The 21,462-nt window shown below is 35.0% G+C and overlaps 1 protein-coding gene across 2 annotated transcripts in view; it reads right to left on the bottom strand.

Moving 5' to 3' along the window:
• Nucleotides 1–20,828, bottom strand: part of LOC117339690 (amiloride-sensitive sodium channel subunit gamma-like) — a 34,130-nt gene extending 13,302 nt beyond the window's left edge. The window contains exons 1-3 of one of the 2 annotated variants that reach the window (XM_033901407.1): nucleotides 20,534–20,828; nucleotides 1,294–1,475; nucleotides 691–905 (exon numbers count right to left, since the gene is read on the bottom strand). In XM_033901407.1, the coding sequence (XP_033757298.1) occupies nucleotides 691–905; nucleotides 1,294–1,475; nucleotides 20,534–20,735 (599 nt within the window). In that variant the 5' untranslated portion in view covers nucleotides 20,736–20,828. Of the gene's footprint in view, nucleotides 1–690; nucleotides 906–1,293; nucleotides 1,476–5,004; nucleotides 5,301–20,533 lie in introns of those variants that run through there. The other variant, XM_033901408.1, reaches the window with a different exon arrangement.
• Between the last annotated feature and the right edge of the window lie 634 nt (nucleotides 20,829–21,462).

The raw sequence follows: 21,462 nt of genomic DNA on the forward strand, positions 1-21,462 counted from the left end.
GCGAAACTCACATGGAAAAGAATAACAGAAATATAATAAAACCAAATCCTTGAAATGTCTTATTACTTAACATGCTATATTGGATATTTTCTATACCATATATACATTGTACTGTAAACCAATTCTTTTCGTGTATTTCACTGGTGCTTAGAATTCGCGAATATCAATCGACGCGAAACAGTAGTTTCAGTAGGCATTTTATGACTCTATATCGTGAAATAGAATTGACGCGAAAAAGTTGTTAGACGTGAAAAGGCGAAATTAAGTCGCCGCGAAAAAAAAATGGTTTACAGTAGTACAACGTTCTTTCTTTGACATAAAATACACTGCTACAATCCTAAATGTTTGAAATATGAAGTTCGAATTACATACATAATCAAAACATTAGTTACTTGGATACTGTAATCAGAATGATCCAAACCAAACATCATATGATGTGTTAAGTTTCTTTATCGTCGTCAGACGTCTACATCTCGGCAATCTAAATTGTATTAGCTATTACCGAAAGTCATTTGTTTGTTCCTGAATGACACTTAACTTGCAAAAGTCATTATCGACCAACATCGACTGTCAATCGATTGCTTTATCATCAGAGTACAACGAATGGGAAGTAATTATTGTAGCTCAGAATGGCTAAAACTGTATATGTTTTTACAAAGTAACTTTACGGGAAATATATAATATACTTACGAAGGAGAGCATGACTTTCCCTTAAAACTACATGACACGAGCATGTCCTCCAGTTGATGTCCAGCAGCTGTCTTTGTGGAATCGTCCAAAGTTGAGTAAGCGTAGGAAAATTCAAAGTTAACAGATGTATCTTTGTCAAAAGAGTCATAGAATGTTGTATTGTCGTCAACTGTATTCCAGTCCCAAACTTGTGGGGCCGAGGTTGTGTCTGCCGCCTGCATTATATATATATATTTATTTATATAAATCACAACTCAACGACTCGATTAGTCAAAATGTCACATATTACGGATGTGCATAGTTATCAAGAGTATAATTGATTTTTTTTTTTTGATTTTTTTTTCATATATCTTTTGAATTTGTCACTTACTATGACATTATATGCATACAATGTATATACGAATGTTTCTGGGTGTTTCCGATAGTTTTCAATATTATCCAATATACTTAATGGATAATGAAATCATCAAGAAACAGCAATTGTAGGTCTGCACTCGTACAAAAACATGTCGCTCGACAGAGGGACAGTTTGTTCTATGGGTTGCCAAAACAGGTAAAACAGGAATTCAACCCTTCAACCAAACAGTTAATAATTCCACCTACCGTAATTATGTTCTCGATATCTGTACTGGTCGATGAGAGTAGACTTTTCCGTACTGGATTACTGTTACATATTGTCACTGCCGGGAACAGCATACTTCCGTTGGAGTTCAGAATAAGGTTTGTGGAGGTTGGGTAGGTGTAGAACTTCTTTATTAATTCTGTCAGCTGCCAGATTGTCATACCTGTCAAAAAGTTAAGGTATTTTAATTATAATTAAAGAAATTGATAAATTTTTAAATACATAACTATTACATTACTTCAATAGCATAGCTTCAGTAAGATTGAATGTTGGGTCAGTTAAGCCAACTGATGAATTTATTTATTGATAACCATGACGCTTTTCTTTTTTTTTTTTTGTATTGAAAGTGTTAATATCTTGTATGTCTTATAAACAATTACTTGTAAAAATCACACAAAGAGGATTTTTATCGCTTATTAAGTAAACACGTTTGCCCTATTATTCGATCGTTAACACCTGTTGTTTTCTTAACTTATTTGTGATATTAATATACCGAATAGTCCATACTAGAATAGTCTGAATTAGTTATGGTTTAACTACGGCTACTCGACTGTGCTGTTTCGAAGACGTCTGGGGCTCTACATATCCAAAAGGTAGACGATTCAGACATGTGAAGTCGACCTGTTATCTCACAGATCTCGTGTCCATATAAATCAGATAGATATGCAATACAAATCATTTGTAGTTGTGTTTAAAAGAATTTTTATTTCTACAGAAAACTTTATTCCATTTCCTGCAAATATTGGTCGACGAAAGGGGAAAACCTTTTAAACAATAAATATTGACTTATTTCTGTTAATATAAGTATTGACGATGTCATAGTGTGTATGATATGACGTTATCTAATATATCAATCGCATATAAGGAGAATAATATTGCTAAAGGGTAAATACGTTGACGGATGGAAACACTACCAAATATGACAAATCGTATTTTCATAACTGACGTCAAAGATAGTAGAGCCCTTGGAATGTTGAAGAGAATAGCACTTTCATATATCAATTTAGTAAGAGTTTCAGGGAGGTATCGGCAAATCAACAGCATTTGACTTCAAAAGCAATACGTACTGTTTATGGAAATTTGTGCAATGTGTCTTGCGTGAAATAAGACTACTGGAGAAATATTCATAAACTGCCACACTTATTTAATCATTGAACTGTTTTTGTATGGTATGTATGATCTATTTGAATGCCAGAGCTTTGCAAGCAAACAACATAATATGCGTTAGCGTTAAATACCATACAAAAACAGTTCAACGCTTATATTTACATTCCTTTTACTTTTTTATTTTTTTAAATGCTATTATTCATATTTAAAATTCATAATTCCGGCCTTACCGACAGTTAGCAGATTTTTTGTCAGTCGTTGGAACAGCCGGAACATGGTCGCATGCTTTTTGGCAAACAAAATAGTGCATGGAAAATGGAAAATAAAAAAAAAACTCAATTTTGTCAATCATTTTATTATCAACGTAATGCGGAAATGGCATATTTTTTATAACAAATAATGTAGACAAAATAATTATTCGTTAAACTTAATTATCCTGGATATTGTAGTTCCGGTTTGTGTTGTATTAATACGCTGATAAGTGTAGCGCGCGATGGATGGCATTTAAACGAACATCAATGCCAGAGCTCTCAAACAGACTATATAGTGACAATGCCAGACAAATGTAAATATATATATATATAACGTACCAAACTGGTAATGAAGAGGTTAATATGGGTCGGAACATTTAACCCTACCAACCTGCTTCTAAATAATCCGAGATAGTTAGTGATGGGCGACTAAAACCATCTTAACTATGCCATTCATTCGGGTACAAATTGTGGGAGAATCGTATTACATAGCTTATTATTAACAATGAAAACAGACGACTAAGGTCACCGAATATATCCGATTTTCTATTGATCATTAAATGGCTCTCATAACAAATTATTTGATATAGATTAATATGATTCTATATAAAAGATCTAGTAAATGGAAAGTTAGTGTTGGCCAAACAATAGAGACGTCTTGTAATTGTTAAGGTAAATCCTCGTATAAATATTGATTTAGCGGTGATTCTCGTTAAATAAAGCCTTACAGTACAAAATGTCCTATATACATGAAGCTAAGCCCATTGGGTATGGACTGTAGTTCGGGTTAGACGTCCTATGCCCCGTGAATCAATAACGATACAATACATTATTATCTGATGTCTGTTTGAGAAAACGATATACTTTAATCATGTACAATCCATAACTACCTAGTAGGGAGGCTAAGCTGTGTGGCTTATATCTTATCGATGACGTGGACTTTCTATTTAAATCAGTATAACGGTATATAAAAGTCTCGATATTTAATTATTCATGAATATTGAGTAATGTATAAGTCGTCATGAACAGTGGAAATAACAGGGTTTGTATCAACAGTCACAGGATATCTCCGAATAATAAGAGGAACGATATATATGTATATCATGGGGTAACAACACACAATTATATAGTGCCAAACAAAACTAGGGGAAATATTATTGTTATTATTTTTTTTAAAAACACAAGCCTTCATCCCACCCCTTACAACAACAATAAGACATATGACTCTTCCCCATTACTAAACTCAGATGACCAAACACAAATCTAATTTCTAATAAAAATCCAAGGTCAAAATAGAGAGGTAATTTTTTCCTGCGCCACACGTAGTTTCAGGAAGGGTATCAACATGCATACCACTAAATTATGTCCTTTACATCAAAGAATCGCCGACTGAAAATTGGATTAAACGATTTTGGTTAACTGTGACATTGATATCAGAAACATGGAAGGATGTTAATATGTTATTACTGAGAGAAGATAATAAGAAATTGTAAAATTAAAGATTTTAAGTAAACATGTACAATGTATTGCTGTGATATAAGTTTTTTTATTGATTAAAATTATGAAAGCATTGACGTCAGTTTCACTGTACTTATTTAGTTTCTTTTCTTTTGAATGTGTAGATTGTATGTTAGTTTCATAACAATTCATCGGGGTTTTTCCACGCATCAAAATGAGAACTTACACAATGATCACAGCATACATAAAACCAAACAACACCAGGACCCGAAATGACATCCAGGCGAAAAAACAACAACATGTGACATTGTAATATACATGTATACTTCAAGGGACATGACGAGCTATTAGCAGCCTGAACACCCAAGTTCTCGGTTAATTCACGTGACAATACATCAACTACTGATCCATTATTTCGGGATGATGATTTATCTAAAAATCATTTTATTAGTGCCATTGTTGTTTCTTTGTCATTATCAGGGTGAAATATATGTATTGAAGGTCTTCGTTTTGATGGAGGAACATAAACAATATTTTTGGTAATAAACATTAAGGACACTATTAATCATAGTCTTACATACATGTATTTACTATGTTAAATAATAATACATTTCGATGTAAGTGATAATTTAATCAATGTACATATGTTTCTAATTTTCATATTATGTTCAATCAATTTTCACCTATCGGGGAAAACGGGTACTCATTTCAATTAAAGGTATGGAAGGTGTCAGTTTTGAGGAACATCGCAAACTTAGGAAAACTATATTTTTTGGTAACAAATAAACATTTAGATACTATTAATCAAAATCTAACATAATTATATACTTGGAAGAAAACAATAAAATTGAAAAAGATATGTTTCCTGGTACCTACCCCACCCGGACAGGAACACTAATATCCAGACCGACATCCGGACAATATTAACGGAACGAGCAATGGCTGACGGACCGTGCATGTAACAGGCGTCAGCATATTGTCTCAGTTTCAGTTTCGGAGAGTCCTTTGGCGATACATCCAGAGAAAGACGCCCAGAACAACTCTGACAAGATTTCTTTGTCATTGTAATGAATTACTCCCGTCTTAAGTACAGCCACATTGACGTTCCATTGATCTCATTTCGATTTTACCAAAATCCGTATGATACCAAAACGCCACAGTGTGTCAGTGTGACGAACTCGCTTGTGTATAGATCTCTAACAGTCCATCGGTATCTGAAACGGCGTCACACATCAGCGCACTTTATTTATTGTAAGCAATATTCTAAATGATGTGTTTACAATATCCAAATAAGCCTTCATTCAGAAACAGGTACTTGTTTTAAAATCGTTACGGGGTTATACTCAATCTATTTGACTTGCATTTAATTGCTATATTAACAAATACACCCTCGTCTGAACCGATAACGATATAAATAACATATTAATGATAAAGACAGCATGAACGTTTTCTTTTTAAAAGGGAAAAAGTGTTTAGTTTCTTACAAGTAAGATTATCACATCTTAAACAGTACCCGAGTAAGGTAGACATCTCAACTGCTTCAGTGAAACTGGATTAAACGTGCAGCATGCAACACCATTAGCAAATTTACATGTAATACTTTTTTCGATTGGGGAATTCATTATATTCAGCAGAAACATGTCCTTTTTAACGAGAAGTAAGGTTAAAACACAAAAAGTCTCAGTTACATAACACAGAATGAAAACCCTCTACCATTGACCTATTAAACTCTTTACCATTGACCTCTTTAGCCATTTACCATTTACCTATTTAACCCTTTACGATTGACCTATTTAACCCTTTACGATTAACCTATTTAACCCGTCACCATTAACCTATTAAACTCTTTACCATTGACCTATTAAACCCGTCACCATTGACCTATTTAACCCGTCACCATTGACCTATTTAACCCGTCACCATTGACCTACAATGTATTTAACCCATCACCATTAACCTATTTAACCCGTCACCATTAACCTTTTTAACCCGTCACCATTTACCTATTTAACCCGTCACCATTTACCTATTTAACCCGTCACCATTTACCTATTTAACCCGTCACCATTTACCTATTTAACCCGTCACCATTGACCTATTTAACCCGTCACCATTGACCTATTTAACCCGTCACCATTGACCTACAATGTATTTAACCCATCACCATTAACCTATTTAACCCGTCACCATTAACCTTTTTAACCCGTCACCATTTACCTATTTAACCCGTCACCATTTACCTATTTAACCCGTCACCATTTACCTATTTAACCCGTCACCATTTACCTATTTAACCCGTCACCATTTACATACAATGTATTTGACCCATCAACATTTACTACAATGTATTTAACCCTTTAACATTGACCTATTTAACGCGCCACCATTGACCTATTTAACCCTTTACCATTTACATACAATGTATTTAACCCGTCACCATTGACCTATTTAACCCGTCACCATTGACCTATTTAACCCTTTACCATTTATTTATTTAACCCGTCACCATTGACTTATCTATGCCCTTTACCATTGACCTATTTAACCCTTTAACATTTACCTATTTAACCCGTCACCATTGACCTATTTAACCCTTTACCATTGACTTATCTCTGCCCTTTACCATTGACTTATCTATGCCCTTTACCATTGACTTATCTATGCCCTTTACCATTGACTTATTTAATTCTTTAACATTTACCTATTTAACCCGTCACCATTGACCTATTTAACCCTTTACCATTGACTTATCTATGCCCTTTACCATTGACTTATCTATGCCCTTTACCATTGACTTAGCTATGCCCTTTACCATTGACTTAGTTATGCTCTTTACCATTGACTTATTTAATTCTTTAACATTTACCTATTTAACCCTCTAACATTGATCTAATTAACCCTTTATTATTGACATAGTAAACCCTCTAACATTGACCTAATTAACCCTTTATTATTAACATAGTAAACCCTCTAACATTGACCTAATTAACCCTTTATTTTTGACATAGTAAACCCTCTAACATTGACCTAATTAACCCTTTAACATTGACATAGTAAACCCTCTAACATTGACCTAATTAACCCTTTAACATTGACCTAATTAACCCTTTAACATTGACCTATTTAACAACAATGTAGATTACATAGGAGAGGCGGACAAAAAGCGATCGCAAAAAGTCCTCCAAGACTTCATCTCAAGCGAGCTATTAACAATCTATATCGAATAAGTGGAGGATACTGATCAATTAAACTTCCCTTTCGAGAAAATCGGGATCCTGATGTGTACAGTTCCTTGACTATATACTTGTGTGTTTTAAAGCGTCTTATCTATTAGGTCAAAATCTGTTAAATTCAAAAGTATAGCAGCTGGTAAAATAAATCATGCCACAACCAGAAATAAAAGCTAACGATCTTTTGATTGATTTAATTCTAGTTGATTATACCTAGAGAATGAGATCGCAAACGAGCTAGAATAACGAGAAAACACGTGTCACCTGAATCTGACAGAATCAATTACATTTTCTCTGAGTAAACAAACATAACAATTGATATCAGCAATGAGACCAGCATTCACGTAAACCAATAGTGTCCTACATTGTTTACAGAGAGTCAAAAGGGTCTTATATCCTACACAGAGTACCATAATATCAAAAAACTTCACTCGGAGTTAGACCGGTACAGGTATATGTCTTCAATGGATACCTAATATACTTATATCCCCCAATTGTTGTGTTGGTGGGGGCGTGTGTGTGACAGAGTAGGTACTTTGTATACGTCATTAACAAAGTGTCCGAACTTCATTTAAAATACGCTTAGATCAACTAGTGCATGAACCTATGGTATACGCCCTATCTTATTAATCCGTCAAAATGGCGACTGTTTACCCTAACTCAAAATATCGTAAAACGAGAAATCTGAATTGGTATGTAAATAATCACATTTATTTACAACAAAAACCGACCTGTAAACCAGTGGATTTCTGATTGGGGATTTTTAATTGACTGCATCTTTCCGATTCATTAATTTTACCTGTGCAACAAAATAGGAACAGGTGTTCCAAAGGAGTAAGGGTCTTCTGTTTCATCGCCAACTCCCGGCATACCAACCTAGATTACGTCACATTTTCTCAGAATAAGAACTATGGTGGTGACAATGGAACCACAAGGCATATCAACAGGCATCAGACACGTCTGACATTCTATCGCATAAATCACTGAAATTATTCCAAATAAGACCCATATGTTGATCATAAAACTTTCTCAAGACCTTCATCACCCTGCTTCTCTCGAAACTTTGTGTTGTAAATTTCTCCGTCAGTGGACAACATCTGTATTATATCAACAGTCATTGATAAACAGTATCTGATAAGATTTAAGTGTTGTGATGTTTCGAATTCAATACATTAATAAATAAAAATGGAGGTTAATTTTAAAATATCTATAAGTTAGCTTTGAATTATAACTATTTATATCAACTTATATTAATCACGCTCTTTGATCCGTACTTGTAGAGCGCGAGGAATCTTACTGTGGAAGGAAACCAGAGAACCCGTGGAAAACTAATGTGGTCAGGCAGGTGATCCAATACTTTTTATGTCCGATCGGTGGATTCGAACCCTAGGTGAAAGCGAGTTTGTTACCACTGTGCGACAACCCAGAAAGGTAACATTAACATGATAGCTGTGTGAAGTCGCGTCCTATTACTTGTTGCCAACTTTAAAATATGACTAGCATGTGTCGAGACATGGGTCTACTAGCTAGACATAGATAATTCGCTTAGGAAATAATTTATTCAGAAGACACGATTTACATTCTTTAGCGAATCCTTGACCCATATTTTTTAAATAACTAATTGACAGTAGAGACCAGCTATTGTCAGAATGATCTTGTTAAATCACTCTCGTTAAATTATAACAGCAAACATTCGGTGATAATATAGTACCATAACGACTTGCCATGTACATTGTAACGTGGGAATACGTCAGTGAACCTGACCTTACCGCCAATGGCTTTAAAGATTGGTTCACTCCTGCAGACTTTTTTGTTGTCGCGACTAGATACATGTATAACCTTACCCTGACTGAGCGAAAGCTTAACTATTGTCAAAAATGATGCAATATAGAAATCTGGAAGAGAGGCTTTGTGTGACCTCGTCACGTAATTTAATTAAAATGGTGTACATTGTATTAAGTATATTATTTGGTAATTTTAAAAGAATATAAAATGGTTTATATCAAAATGAATATCTACCAACTTGTGTTAAATATGCTTATCAAATAATCTTGGTGTACTGTGTGAACATGTTTACAATAGATGTACGTTATATATATATATATATATAGGATACACCGAATGAGATACTTTAGGTTAACGTTGATGTCTGAGAATAGAGCATTTCGTGAAGAATTATACGGAAAACATAAAATAGTAATATGCATGATTCACGTCTGCCTTAACATTTTTGGAAGGTAAATTATGATATAATCAATTTCGTAATTCTGAGACGTTCGATTATTTAACGGGTGAGTATAGTATAAACTTTCAATCTTCGTTAGGATTTAAACGTGGCATGCTGGATAACGACAAACTTCGGGGACAGAAGGTTCATCAGCAGGGGTAACCACCAACTAGCCTCAAAGAATTGGTGTTGGGACCCAGAAACTGTTGCTCCTCTAAGAAACATTTATCAAATATATGGATACATCTTTCGCAAAGAAAATATCTTAAATAAAAGTTTAAAAAGTCCATGTAATTTTGGAAACACATGTTGTAACAACGATAAGAACGACACACCTAGGTTTGTTAATTGGATTCATTTTTTATTTGTTCAATGAACAAAGATTTCTTTGGTACTTTGGCAAAATCGCATATACAATGTACAATGTACATATTGTCCCTACAATGAGTTGAAGGGTTTTCAAAAATACGTAGTGTTGAGTAAACAAAGATTGATTGATAAAATGAATTTGTTAATTAATGATTTGGACAACAGGCTTGGTAGGTTTAATGAAGCGTTATATGAAAGACTTCTAGCAAAGCTCTTAACACTGCATTGTTATACTGTATATATGTTTTACCTTTTGAATACCATTAATAACTGATCTCGAGCTCGTTTATAATGGAGTTCAAAACACCTTCGGTACCAGTCCAAATTCCTGGAGTTTGGGAGATTGGTGGATGTTTTGGGGCATTTAGACCAATTGTTTTAACTGAAACAAAGGTTAGACAGTCGAGCGACTCGACCAGTTCTGACTGGACGCTTTGGGGACTATTTACAGTATTGTTGTACAGGATACAAAATAAAAACAGTGTCAGTTTACACAATATATCGGTCTCTAATATCTTCAACAACAGGTAAACGGGATAGAGTCGATATAAGTCAGATGTCAGCGTAATTCATGGTTTTAGCTTGGCCATTGTTAGAATGCTATTTCATTCTCTACTACAACTAGTATTCATTATTCACAGAATGCTCAAACACATTATGTTATATGATATCATTGCATTAGCTTGCCATTACCAATATATAACCTGCATGATTGATTTCATTTGTAATTGATATAATGGTAATAGTATGGACTTGATTCTAGTTTTTTGTTGTGCGGCCTACACACACGGGATATACTGGCTGTCAATTACAGGTGTTTATAACGAACGATGTATTCGTTTTACTGTTATAAGTTGTTAATTAAATATATCTGTCATTCGAATTGTTATTTTCTGCCGACAATGACACGTGTAAAATGTGCCGTGGTATCACTTTATCATCCAAAATGTATAACAACAATAAAACAGATTTGATTTGCATTAATTACTCAATCACTGAACAAGAAAAATAGGTTTATAATCAAGTTTGAGCGGCGGATACAGCCATCTAAAACCGCTGTCGCATATAACACACTAGTAAAGTGAAATTACAACGCTGGAACTGTTGGCCAACGCCTAAGCTATAGTCAACGATGGCGACAAAGGGAGTGGGAAGTTACATCTATGACGTAGTTTTGTCATTTCTTCACATCCTATGACATCACGAATAGTCACACGGAATGTTGGATTTGTCTGTATACTGACGTCCGCAGTTAAATTTAAAACCAGAATAAGTTGCTGCGAAACAGGGAAGAAATAACTATTCGTCCTATCTACTAATTTTACTCGCCCTCGACACACAACCATAAAATTTCTAGAAGTCCACTTAACGATTTCTGTCAATCTGGATATCCGACTCATTAAAGTCCAGTTAACGACCTGTCAATCTGGATATCTGAGTCATTAAAGTCCTGTTAACTACCTGTCAATCTGGATATCTGAGTCATTAAAGTCCTGTTAACTACCTGTCAATCTGGATATCTGAGTCATTAAAGTCCTGTTAACGACCTGTCAATCTGGATATCTGAGTCATTAAAGTCCAGTTAACAATCTCTGTCAATATGGATATCTGAGTCATTAAAGTCCTGTTAACGACCTGTCAATCTGGATCTCTGAGTCATTAAAGTCCTGTTAACGACCTGTCAATCTGGATCTCTGAGTCATTTAAGTCCAATTAACAATCTCTGTCAATCTGGATCTCTGAGTCATTAAAGTCCAGTTAACGACCTGTCAATCTGGATATCGGAGTCATTTAAGTCCAGTTAACAATCTCTGTCAATCTGGATCTCTGAGTCATTAAAGTCCAGTTAACGAACTGTCAATCTAAATCTCCGAGTCATTAAAGTCCAGTTAACGAACTCTGTCAATCAGGATCTCTGAGATATTAAAGTCCAGTTAACGACCTGTCAATCTAAATCTCCGAGTCATTAAAGTCCAGTTAACAATCTCTGTCAATCTGGATCTCTGAGTCATTAAAGTCCTGTTAACGACCTCTGACAATCTAAATCTCTGAGTCATTACTGTCCGGATACAGGGTTTATTTTGATAAAATAGACTTTATTAGTATAAGTTGTCAGCTGTCGGTTAATTATATTCCTAAATGTCGATTATATCAGAGGAAGATAAATCTACGTCGCGATATAATGCTCTTAGTTATAATAGTTATGACGTCACGTTATATATAGGGGTTCTTATCAGTTTTGGTCAATAAGAGGTTTATTCTCTACAATATACAAACTCATTTTACATCCAGAGCGTTGATTTCTTTACTTCATTATGTTGTCATTAAATTATAATATACCCCACGTGATCAGGTGTTATACGTTCGCAACAAAATAATTAGAACCCATTATAAGTTGTACATCAAAATGCTAGAGTCAGGTATATGAGGGGTTTACTGTTGGAAATGTGAAAAAAAAATCGTACGATGCATTAACCAATGGCAGGCCTTATTGGATCTAAGAGCAATCATACTGACCTTTTTTCTTTTCTTTTTTTTTTTTTTTTATTTGCACCACGTTCCTAAGGAAAACAAAAAATTGAGTTTAATCCTGAATTTTAATTATCCTCCCAGATGTGATTAGTTATCAATGTTCTAGTTCTCCATTCAAATGCTCCGGTTTGGCGTCTTCAACAAGTGAGCATGCACAGTTATCAAGAAGATGTGCAGACGTATGTTATTTTCGGAAATAAAAGTTTTCGGAGAAAATACTACATGTCAACATTAAATTCCAGAAATTTATTTCTTTAATTAAAACGAAAAACAGAAAACATGAATATAGAAATAAGTACATATTTAAGTGATTTTGGTAATAAGGAGAAATGTAATCAAAGTATCTAAGAATGCCATCGCTATGACAAATTCAATGGAGGCATTCGAAACTATCGACATGATGTAATCAATCGAGGTGTTCCGAATCATCGACATCATGATGTTATCAATCGAGGGGTTCCGAATCATTATCCTATATAGTACACAAGCTGCCCGATCATGTAGGCCTAACCCATACATGTACGTACATTACGCCTATTTAGGAGAGAAAAAACCCAAGGCTTTATTTGCAGGAATAATTCTGAGTCCGAAATAACATACATGTGAAATTATCAGGTCTTAATTTTGATAAATAAGACTGTTCTGTTAGATCTAACATACCTCATGTAGGCCTACATAACACGGGTAAAATACCTAATTCCCGCACCAGAGAGATTAGCTCGTAATACTTTTAAAACGTCTATTTACAATGAAAATAAATACGTGATCAACAACTCATTCCATCACCCCATTAAATCTACCAAAGCAACATTCAATCTTTAATACAAGTGCCAAAGCCCAAAGGTGATCAAAATGGTAGGAAGGACGAACGCTGACAAATTCGAAAATGTCACGCTCTATATACTGAGCTTGTCACACTGTGATACATTTTTAAAGTACAAATGTAACCTAAATTTAGTTAAATACTTACGATCCTCTTTATAGTTTGATAATAGCAATTCAATTTTTAATGCTATCATCAAATTGTCGTTAATTAACCCTTAACATAACATAACCTAGTCTTATTGACCGTTGTACTTTATACACGTATGTACATTATTATTGAAGGGAATATTGGCTTTCGACTGTCTCCACATAATACCGATATCTGTTAGATAAATACAGGGTCTGTTCTGTGTATTCTGTACCGTGAGGTACGTTTGTATTACGCTACGATTAGTACACTATGTGGAATGTTCTTCCTCTGTAATCAATGTCGTGTTACATTTTCTTCATTATTTATGGATAGTGGGTTAACAATTGGATGGAAAGTCTCGGTCTGCACAAGTGTCATTTTCGCAGAATTACAGTCTTGGTGTCGTAGAAAGTTTGGTTTAAGCTTATTGATGACACTTTATTGTCATTTCTTTAAGGAGTAATGGTTACATCTATATGATGTTATTTTTGTGGAGTTATATCGTCTTTTCTGGTCGATACTCTATGAAATGAGGTTATCTCCCCTGTATTAAGAATATTTTTCACATGTGTACAATTTTGTCGATCATATTTATCCAGAAATGCATCTGCCCTTAGGTGAAATTCTACGAGCCGAACATAGATCTTAACCAAAACTGTGCGTGGGGAAGGTTGACATGTATCCATACACTCAGATATTTATGTACTGGTATTTATATTTTCAATTTTTTATTGTCCGTGGGCAATCAAAGTTATTTAATATCTAACAACACTAGAAAGAAAAAACTGTCAAAACAGCAAATATATCAAATATTGAGTATGGCTCTCTGGAAATGTACACAGAGACTAAACATCAATTTCTTAACTCACTATCTGTAAAAAAAAATCTGAAGTTATTTTATAACGAATTATATCAAATATTCTGGTTAATGCGTTCATACATCATACAGAATGAACACACTGCAGACAAGTCGTTACCAACAGGCTACCTACTGATTTTTTTTTATCTAGAGTTGAGTCTGAAACAAATGTCAGTGTAAGTGGACCAGCAGTCCGGACGATAAGACAACACAACGGTCAAGACAATACGGAAAGACTCTATCATTTTTTACCATTTTTTATATTTTGCTGGGGTTAATGAAATATCATACTTGCATGTTTGTATATCAAGAATACAATAGTATACAATTAAGTAAAACTATTTTAGTTTGAGGCTTACATTAACCATGAGAATTCTCAATTCAACACAAGAAAATCTTATCCTGTGCATGATCATGAAACAATTTATATTTATCTGACACGAATTGAACTCCTTATTTAATAGATGACACAAATGTTGATTTTTTTTCGCAATCCTCTTGATCAATTTATTATGATTCCTCCGCCACTTTATTTTACTTGACTCCCAGCTGATCATCCCCTTAACCCTTCATTTGATTTAATTTAATTTAATTGAACAAAGTCATGTATAAAATTCAAAAGTTGACATTTAAGAAATAGATCCTCTTGATGAATTAGATACATTTTTATTATTTCTTTAATCTGTGAGCAAACGCTGTTGCAATTGAACTTGCTGCCATATATACTGACGACTCTCATGTTCGAGATTTAGTACTCCAAACTATCGTGAAATAAAAGATTGTACTAACGATAATATACAACATAAGTAGATACGAATTTAGTAAATTATACAGTTTTAGTCCATTAATGAATATAGCACTGTTCTGTACAACAACACCGGATACATTGATGTTGTTTGTGAAATATTCATGTTGCCTCCATTGGTCACTCTGGAAATTCCAATGGTTGGTGATTTACGGTATTCGGAGGAATGTTTCATTTACGGAGCAATTTCATATCACATTTGTCATTTTAATTTCATAGACTCATAGCCAAAGAAGTTAATCAATACATCAGTATTTGATGACTTAATTACACTCGACTGTAGCTATATACTAAATTGCTTTGTGTATTGAAGTAAAACCACCTTTTTTGCATATTGCTCTAAATGATACATGTTGTTCAATTAAGAATACGCATAATCAATTATCGTATTAAGACATTATGCAGCGTCCGCGTTGTGCAAAGTTTAGCAATTTCTTTTACAATCGCCCCATAGCCTTTCGTAAGACCTCAAACTTTCATCGTGATTTAATACAACTGTAACGCCATAAACAATATATTCAAGCTTGTGTTTAGAAAGTGTAATGGTCAATATGTAAACTTTGTGATGCAAGTTTTCTGAAGAGCAGCTGCAGAGAACATGTGGACTAAATTTACCTGTTTAAGTAATTGTAACTTTTTTAAAATCTGTTGAAAAAATCTTAGCGTTTAATCATTAGATTTTCGATATCATGATATTAAAATGATATGGTAAACAAAAGAAAACATAAAATGAAACATGTTTCTTATCAATACATCTCTCTCCTGGGCCCAGTTGTTCAAAGGGTCACTTTAAGTCGCCTCCTACATAAAAAAAAAATAGTTCACTATATGTAGAGAGAAAACCGTCGTTGCATGACCTTAGCTGGTAAGAGGTCCCCTAACAAAACAAAACAAACAAACAAAATCTACAAGGAAAACGTACTTCGACCGAGTCAATGTAAAATAAAAAATCTAGATTGAAATATAGCTACAGTAAAATGGCTGTATTGACTGACTATCCTTGATACTTTAAACTCTGAGGTAATAGCCGTGAGCTGCCCATTGCACATCTTATGACCAACAAAATACTGCTAAGTCTCGGTAAACATTTCTATATAAAATAACCAGTAGTCCGTACTAAGAGGAAGTTTACTTGAAATGAGTAATATTTATACTAGATATTAATATCGGTCGATCTCTGTCGATAACTATACTAGGTACATGTCCTGTAGAGGAATCGATAAATAAAGTCAATACGAAGTGATAGGTTACAGAAATGTCAATAGCCGAATGGCGATAATAATACCAGCAAACGTGTAATTACTGTACAGACCGACGTTTGTCTTTTCATCGAGATAATAACAAAAAACAACAACGGTATATCGAAATATTAAACCGGATGTGTGATCGAAACCGGATGTGTGATCGAAACCGGAAGTGTAACACAACCGACGCATTACAGGGGCACTTCAAAAATAAAATAGATTATATATTTCCGTCATTACGACATCTATGTAGCCCAGATAATCGTTATTAGGACGTGGTAGGTCGTTATTAAGACATAAGATATCATATGATATAATACCCCAATAATATTAGAGGTTTACACGACAGGAAACTTTTGACAGGCTGTCATGTAACCTCTAATTACTACCGCACGTAAAACCTGTTGCTGTGACCCACCTAATTAAAGTCGTTTAAAAGTTATCTTTACTCACATTTCATATGATCTGACTTGCCTTCTTCTATTTATCTATCATAAATACACAAAGTTACACAACGTGTGTCCATATCTATATCCAAGATCAGTGATTATTAGCCTCTTTTGTCGTTTAAGCGTAGGTCCCATTTGTATATACCGCCATACTTGTTTTGATTGTGACCTCTCGAGGTTATTTCCGGTTTATCCAAATTTGGAGTTGAAATAGACAAAATAAACTAAACGCTGTAAAAATATTACGTTACGCTATCCGTTTTATTTTATTCCGTATTTTATAATATCCGGAACAGCAAAGTTGTTTTAGTGACCAAATATTTGAACACAGTAAGTTGCAAGTGAATTATTGTGGATATAATCATATTTATACGATGGCCGATATCGGACGGGCAAAACAGTGTTACTAGTAGTACGTTTTTGTCAACGAAAAATGTACGTACATTTTGTGTGTCAAAAATATCTACTGCTCTAGTAGTAGATAAATTTGTACACAAAAAGTGTACGTACAAATCCTGTGTCAAAAACCTGTTACTAGTAACACGTTTTTGACACAAAATTTGTACGTACATATTTTGTGTACAAATTTATCTACTACTTCCAAATATCAATTAACATTCCTTTTATTCTTGATTGATTACCATGCGGTCGTATGCTGATTTTGCCTGATAAGGTAATAAAAGCCAGAGCCAAAAGATCTGCTCGATTTTAAAGCCACATACTCCCAAATAACCTAAAACCTCTCCAGCTAAGTTCCATTGAATCATGTCCTATTCATAGGAAATACTCGGGTTTTGCCGATTCCAGTCCCTTTTACGTTTCTTTTTGGCAGAATCGATCTGTGTTTTGGCAGAATCGGTCTGTATTTTGGCAGAATCGGTCTGTATTTTGACAGAATCGGTCTGTATTTTGGCAGAATCGGTCTGTATTTTGACAGAATCGGTCTGTATTTTGGCAGAATCGGTCTGTATTTTGGCAGAATCGGTCTGTATTTTGACAGGCTTAAACATTCGGCGTTCCACCATTTTGTATAGACTGATAACACGCTCGTTGCATTATTGGACTATTTCGCTTAGAAACTTGGTCTGTCGGACCCAGTTATTATTTTTGGGAATAACCCATTTATTTTTATAAATTCATATTTTCTTCCAGTTTTTAATTCGCGATAATTAGATATATACTAAGTCTGAAAACTGTTAAGATCTTGAAATGTTAACATTAAAGCATTTGGCTTTTACGTATGACGTTAAGTAAAAACAGAATATCCAGCCAGCGGACGTAATGGAAGAATGGTATCACTCGAAACCGAAATATGTCTGGTTTCCTCGTGCGAATGCGACAAAAGTTAATTATTTACTCGTATTTCTATCGGATGCAGTCAACATACTACCACAAGGCGATCAATCAAGATGGGAAAGAATGTTAATTGACATTTAGAAGTAGTAGATAAATTTGTACACAAAATATGTACGTACATATTTTGTGTCAAAAATGTGTTACTAGTAACAGGTTTTTGACACAGGATTTGTACATACACTTTTTGTGTACAAATTTATCTACTACTAGCAGTAGATATTTTTGACACATAATTTGTACGTACATTTTTCGTTGACAAAAACGTACTACTAGTAACACTGATTTGCCCGTCCGATATCGGCCATCGTATATTTAAGAGGTGTCCATCAACAGTTTGTGCATAAATGGATTGATACTTCATCAACAAGTAAGCGTACACATATTTGTTAACATAAATTATCGTTTTAGATGGTGTATAACACTTTTTCTGTCGCGCCCCAGAATCAGGGCGCTGGCAGCTACAAGAAAAACACGCTGAGGGGAAACGAGGTCGCAATATCCACCAATGTAATCAGGTGGAATAAGACCTCATGTACGTATAGGAGTAATAATATAAATGATGATAAATTTATAGGGGAAAAAAGGAATGTCGACCTGTATTTGTTAATTGGAGAGCGAAATTAACAAAGGATTACACGGAGATCCTTAACAAAGGATTACACGGAGATCCTTAACAAAGGATTACACGGAGACCCTTAACAAAGGATTACACGGAGATCCTTAACAAAGGATTACACGGAGATCCTTAACAAAGGTTTACACGGAGATCCTTACAAAGGATTACACGGAGATCCTTAACAAAGGATTACACGGAGATCCTTAACAAAGGATTACACGGAGATCCTTAACAAAGGATTACACGGAGATCCTTAACAAAGTATTACACGGAGACCCTTAACAAAGGATTACACGGAGATCCTTAACAAAGGATTACACGGAGATCCTTCACAAAGGATTACACGGAGACCCTTAACAAAGGATTACACGGAGATCCTTAACAAAGGATTACACGGAGATCCTTACAAAGGATTACACGGAGACCCTTAACAAAGGATTACACGGAGATCCTTAACAAAGGATTACACGGAGACCCTTAACAAAGAATTACACGGAGATCCTTACAAAGGATTACACGGAGACCCTTAACAAAGGATTACACGGAGATCCTTACAAAGGATTACACGGAGATCCTTAACAAAGGATTACACGGAGACCCTTAACAAAGGATTACACGGAGATCCTTAACAAAGGATTACACGGAGACCCTTAACAAAGGATTACACGGAGATCCTTAACAAAGGATTACACGGAGATCCTCAACAAAGGATTACACGGAGATCCTTAACAAAGGATTACACGGAGACCCTTAACAAAGGATTACACGGAGACCCTTAACAAAGGATTACACGGAGATCCTTAACAAAGGATTACACGGAGATCCTTACAAAGGATTACACGGAGACCCTTAACAAAGGATTACACGGAGATCCTTAACAAATGATTACACGGAGACCCTTAACAAAGGATAACACGGATATCCTTAACAAAGGATTACACGGAGATCCTTAACAAAGGATTACACGGAGACCCTTAACAAAGGATTACACGGAGACCCTTAACAAAGGATTACACGGAGATCCTTACAAAGGATTACACGGAGACCCTTAACAAAGGATTACACGGAGATCCTTAACAAAGGATTACACGGAGATCCTTACAAAGGATTACACGGAGACCCTTAACAAAGGATTACACGGAGATCCTTAACAAATGATTACACGGAGACCCTTAACAAAGGATAACACGGATATCCTTAACAAAGGATTACACGGAGATCCTTAACAAAGGATTACACGGAGATCCTTAACAAAGGATTACACGGAGACCCTTAACAAAGGATTACACGGAGACCCTTAACAAAGGATTACACGGAGATTCTTAACAAAGGATTACACGGAGACCCTTAACAAAAATGATAGCCCACGTGTCGCTAAAGGAAAGCGTTAAATTTAAAGAAAACGCTTCGGTCAACATTTGTAACGAACGGAACGAAATGGGACATGTGATTCGTTACATTTTTATATCCTGTATAATTTTTGTAAATACCTTGAGGGCTCCAAAATAATAGATTTATTTCCGCTAATTTGTCACGATGGTAGATCAATCCTGATTATTGTTTTTATCGTTTTATTAAGGTCATAAAGAGAGGTTTAATAGTCATTCCCCAAAAATAGCCAAAAAATTACAGGGTAGGTTTAGAGTTTTTTTAGATTTGTTTCTTGTCTGTTGGTATGATCTCTTAAACATACAAGAAAACGAAAATCATGCATGTAATCATTATAATATTTGCATGTATATTCATTGGCAAAATTTACTTACCCCACCCTCCAGTGAAGACGATGATCCACAGAGACAAACGAAAGAAATTGGTCGACCGAGCAATGGCCGACGGTCCGTGCATGTAGCATCTGTCCGCAAAGTGTTTCATTTTCTCCCGAGGAGAATCGTCGACGGAAATATCCGAACGACAGCAGCTGGACCGATCATTCGCCATGTTGATCGGTGTCTTATCGATGTTCATAGAAATCGCTATATGTTTTTCTTTATAACCATCTCGAGTTAGAGAGATAACATCATTGGTCAAACAACAAGTGCACAGCCCTATACTGATAGACACTCGACTGGACTACTGTTTACGGTGTCACAATAAGCGCCGGGTAATTCTGTACAATGTTCAATGTTTTGGTAGTGTATTAAGTGATAAAAGTGCGCCTTGTTTGTAATAATCCTATTATCGCCATAGTGTAGATTATCCGAAAGAAAAACAAATGTACATCAATGTTTTAAATTTTCGAAGTCGTATTATATTTCAGGGACTGTGTCTCGAGGGCGGCTGTTCGTTACAAGCGTCACAAAGATAATTTGGCTTCAGTACTGTTTGTCGTAGTTTACTTGAACTTGAACTTGAACCTGACTCAGTCTGGGTATACCAGCCATTAACGATCTCGTGTGGCTTCATTGTTTACGGTGTCACGGGTATAATGAAAAACAAATGTCGGAGGAGGGCCTCCGGATTGGTGGATTGAATTAGGCGGGAAACTACATTGATCGTCGTTCAGGAGTTTATAACGGTGTAGAGCAGTACTGTGATGGCAACTTTGTTCCATAACAGGTTGATCAGATACATTTCCCTAGAACAACGTGTAGCTGTTGTTGATGTTAGGGAAGGTTTGTGTAGAAACCGTAAAAGCCAGAAAGATTTGTGATGGTTTTTATTATATTTACATTTGTCTGGCATTGTCACTATA

The sequence above is a fragment of the Pecten maximus genome, chromosome 12 (assembly GCF_902652985.1).
Source record: "Pecten maximus chromosome 12, xPecMax1.1, whole genome shotgun sequence".
Classification (NCBI taxonomy): domain Eukaryota; kingdom Metazoa; phylum Mollusca; class Bivalvia; order Pectinida; family Pectinidae; genus Pecten; species Pecten maximus.